This window comes from Trachymyrmex cornetzi, unplaced genomic scaffold (assembly GCF_001594075.2).
Source record: "Trachymyrmex cornetzi isolate Tcor2-1 unplaced genomic scaffold, Tcor1.1 scaffold1557, whole genome shotgun sequence".
NCBI classification, from domain to species: Eukaryota; Metazoa; Arthropoda; class Insecta; order Hymenoptera; family Formicidae; genus Trachymyrmex; species Trachymyrmex cornetzi.
Genome location: NW_017296154.1, coordinates 45,408 through 49,923, shown reverse-complemented (window position 1 = coordinate 49,923; position 4,516 = coordinate 45,408). Strand labels below are relative to the sequence as shown.

Genomic DNA, 4,516 nt, shown 5'->3' with positions numbered 1-4,516 from the left:
GCGACCTATGTCAATTTTAAAATTTCATTAAACATACTCGTCACTCCAGATAGAATGGACGAAGTTTGAACAAAGCTACATCGATTGTATTATAAAATGTTATTTGAGTTTAGTGTGAATATTAATATATTATCCATGGTTTCATGATGAGATTTGGCGATCGTGTGGGTGAGTTACTCGTTATTTTAATGGTTGAATTCAAATATCTTATATAAATAAATTTAAAACAGATAACACTACAGTTTTGGCAATCTGCGATCGTGATCTACATCGGACGATTGTTGAAGTTTCATTTGGTTAAGAAATTTGCTGATGAAGATTCCAAAGAGAATCGAAATGTTCAAGATGTCAATATTTTAAATAAAGATGAGATCAACACATCATATGAAGTAACAAATTTTATTTGTGAAGATTTATTGCGCACCTTCGCTCGCGCTGACTCTCATTAGTCCACTTTTAGGTTATTTTTTGTTATTTTAAGAAGAGAGAGTCCTTGTTTAAAATATTTATTAATTGACATGTTAATCGGTGCGGAATTATTTTGGAGGTTTATATGCGCTGACCAAATTCGAGTTTCTAGCGATCAGTCTACCTTGCAAAAAACATTCTTAAAGTGGATCATATTTGGTCCGACAACAATCATAAGCACAACGGCTTCACTCTCGGCTGTTAATTGCCTGACTGTGACAGAAAATTTTAATCGAGCCCTCTGCCGATTTTGAGAAGATGATCAGATGACATCCTCCCCAGAAGAGCAAACCTGCGGGCGTCTATTCAAAGATATTGCAAAGCGCAGCGATGAAGGACGCTTTGTAGTTCAATTGCCTTTCAAACCGGACAAACTGATGCAACTTGGAGACTCCAAAGAGATAGCCATGCGACGCTTTAAACCTCTAAAAAGGCGTCATGTAAACTCTCCAAAAATGTACGTGGAATACAAACAATTCATGTAAAAATATATACAACTAGGACATATGCGAGGTAACATGTCCTTTGGAATCTACTAACAAAACTTATTACCTGCCACATGCGATGTACAAAGAAACAAGCACTACCACTAAGCTCAGGGTTCGACGGCTCTTGTGGGTCATCAACCTTTAAACTAAAAATGCACTACTAGTCGGCCCTACTATCCAAGCCGATATGTTCTTTCATATTAATGATATTCCGTTTAAGCATGCCCTGACAGCGCACATCAAGCAGATGTACCGACAGATGCTAATCAATTCCGATCAAACCTCGCTTCAGCACATTCTTTGGCGCGACTCTGTGAATAAACCTATTCGAACCCCCGAGCATCTTACTGTTACATATGGTACGGCCTCTGCTGCATTCTTAGCAATCCAATTCCTCGGAAAATTAGCGGAGGAAAACAGCTTAAAGGTTCATTGGTGCCAAAACAGTGCTAATGTCTTCTATGTCGATGATCTGGTGATTGGCGCGGATACTTTACAAAAAGCATTAGCTATCAAGACTGAAATATCCTAGCTGCTTTTAAAGGGTCGCTTTGAAATGCGAAAATGGTCCTCCAACACATCACTACTTCAATCTATACAATCAACCTATACTTGCTGAAAAAAAGTTCATATTGTCCTGCGACGAGGAATGCGAAACGTGGACATTGAGACGCCTCGTTTGGAACTGCAACACCGATCGTTTAAATTCTCAAGCATCGTCTGTTTGTTACCTCTGGCAACGTACAATTAAAAGAACCACATTATGAAGAACCGATTTAATATTCGACTCCCTTGAATTACTTGGTCCCGCCACAATTATTGCGAAAATCATCATACGGGATCTTTGGCGTCTTAGGCTAGATTGAGACGAATCTCTCCCATTGCATGTAATTACTAAATGGAGACGCTATGAAGCTAAGTTACAAATTTTAAAAGACAATCATATCACGGCGAGCTTTTCTATTGGACGAATCCCGCGTCGAAAAAACTTGTCATCTTTTGAGGCGATCCACGAATCGAACCAATTTTTTACTTCTTCATAAGACCGGAAGTGCTGGTCAGCCAGGCCGTGTGCCATTGATCGAAACAAGTGATAGTCAGAGGGAGCAACGTCTGGAGAATACGGCGGATGGGGGTAGGACTTCCCATTTCAACGTTTCCAAGTATGTCTTGACCACTTTCGCAACATGGGGTCGAGCATTGTCATGCTGCAAAATCACTTTATCGTGTCTCTCGTTGTATTGCGGCCGATTGTCTTTCAATGCTCGGCTCAAACGCATCAATTGCGTTCGATACCGATCGCCTGTGATTGTTTCAGTCCGTTTTAACAGCTCATAATACACTACGCCGAGCTGGTCCACCAAATACAGAGCATGACCTTGGAGCCGTGAATATTCGGTTTGGCCGTCGACGTGGAAGCATGGCCGGGAACTCCCCATGATTTTCTGCGCTTGGGATTATCGTAATGAACCCATTTTTCGTCTCCAATCACAATGCGATGCAGAAATTCCTTCCGTCTTTGCCTTTCAAGTAGCTGTTCACAAGCAAACAAACGCCGTTCAACATCTCTCGGCTTCAACTCGTACGGCACCCAATTTCCTTGCTTCTGAATCATTCCCATGGCTTTGAATCGTTTTGAAATGGCTTTTTGAGTCACTCCCAATGATCATGTCAATTCTTCTTGATTTTGACACGAGTCTTGATAAGTAATGCCTCCAATTCTGCATCTTCGAAACCTTCTCTCTTTCATCGCTATGTCGGTCTTCAACGTCAAAATCACCATTCTTGGAGCTTTGAAACCACTGACGACACGTTCTTTCACTAATAGTGGCCTCACCATAAGTATTTGAGAGCATTCGATGAGTCTCAGCCGTAGATTTCTTCATATTGAAGCAGAAAATTAAAACCTCCCGCAAATGACGAGAATTTGACTCGTAAACTGACATTTTCAATCGAGAATAACTTTATGATGCAGACACAAATAGACTAATGTTTCTATGGGGCTATGTTGACAGATTCCCAAGTTTATTGAATGACGTCTATGATCTATTTATTTCGACGACCACTTTCCGCTAAAGCCATCTAGGAAAACGGCGGAAGCAAAGTTGTATACTTAATAGAACAGATCATTTATAAGATTTTAAAATGACTAACTCATAAATTTCATACTGTACATTTGTGGACTATCTCCACCATCGCTCTCGCTTGGCTGCAGTCATCTAGTTGGACTTGGGCTCCATTTGTTTCCAGCCGCGTTCGAGAAATCATCAATTAATCACCGTGCAAGGTTGGGGCATCATATTGGCAATCAAGATGATACATTTTTTTTTCTATTCAAATTTTAACTTTGAGAATGACCTAAGAGGGGTCGAAACGTTAGTTATTTTATATGTATGTGTTTGAATTTCTTTTTAATTTATTGAATAAATTACTGTTTATTTTCAAACATTTTTATTATATTCTATGACATGCATGATTTTTTGGCTTGAAGCTGTTCTTAATTAATATTTTTGTTCAAGATGATCCGGCTGATCACCTTTCAAGAAGCGTTTCTCCAGTTTCGCTACCTCAATTGGAGCTTTGGTGATTGAACCCTCCATGACTAAAACTCAGCAAGACGTATTGGCCTAGTGCTCGTTATAATAAAGCAAGATATTCCTGAATTCCAATCTACTGCTATTGCTACGACCGCTATAGAGCACTCAACTTCTTTTTGAACTGTTACGTCCAGTGGACTCTACAATTTCTTCGTTTCGCGAACATTCGACAAAATAATGTTAGGGCAAAGCGCGAACAAAAACTCGAGCGTTAATGGTCACCGATCGGCAATCGTGACAATATTCAAAGAACGTTTTATTAGAAAATTTTCCAGCGTTATTGGAAAAATAAGCAAAAACATACTCAGATTCGCCTGGGCTACGGCAATAAAATTTATGACAAAGATTACGAATCAAATAGAGAAAATCCTGTTTAAACATGATCGGGATTTAGCAAATACAAAATTTAAATACGGATCAGGGATCCTGTATAAATAAAAACCTATACTTCCCTTGTAAAATCAAATTGAAGGGCGCTTCCTGATCAACAACAAGAAGTTGGTAAAATAAATCCAAGATGACAAAGCGTAGCTATTAATATTTTTGTTTTTTTTTCTAGATTGTTGATCGTAAAATTTAAGCAAATAATATCTAGACGAGAAAACACACGTTCTACTAATAAAAGAGAAACCGTTAATTGAAAAAAGGAAATATGAAAATTCTGGTAAATTATAATCAAATCGTTCGGAAGGGACGGACGATGAGTAAGATGCTCTCTCTTCGAAAATGAAGAAGGTTAAACTAAACCCGCCAATAGGTTACTGTAAATCCAAAACCCTTAGATAAGGTGATGACGTGTCACCAATAAGTTTTCAAGAGATTAAAACTTGTAATGCGGGCGGAGCAATTTTAGAATTAGTTCCCCAGTAATAACTCGGAAAACAAATTTTCTACCAAGAGCGGAAAAATCCCACTAACCCCAATCTTCGATTTTCCAACCTAACATATCCCATCAAAAAACCA

The 4,516-nt window shown here is 38.8% G+C and overlaps 1 protein-coding gene across 1 annotated transcript; it reads left to right on the top strand.

The window, feature by feature from the left end:
* Positions 1–734: 734 nt before the first annotated feature.
* Positions 735–1,488, top strand: LOC108758258 (uncharacterized). The gene is made up of 3 exons (XM_018503125.1): positions 735–908; positions 970–1,068; positions 1,177–1,488. The coding sequence occupies exons 1-3, from the start codon at positions 735–737 to the stop codon at positions 1,486–1,488; spliced, it is 585 nt and encodes a 194-aa protein (XP_018358627.1).
* Positions 1,489–4,516: the final 3,028 nt, after the last annotated feature.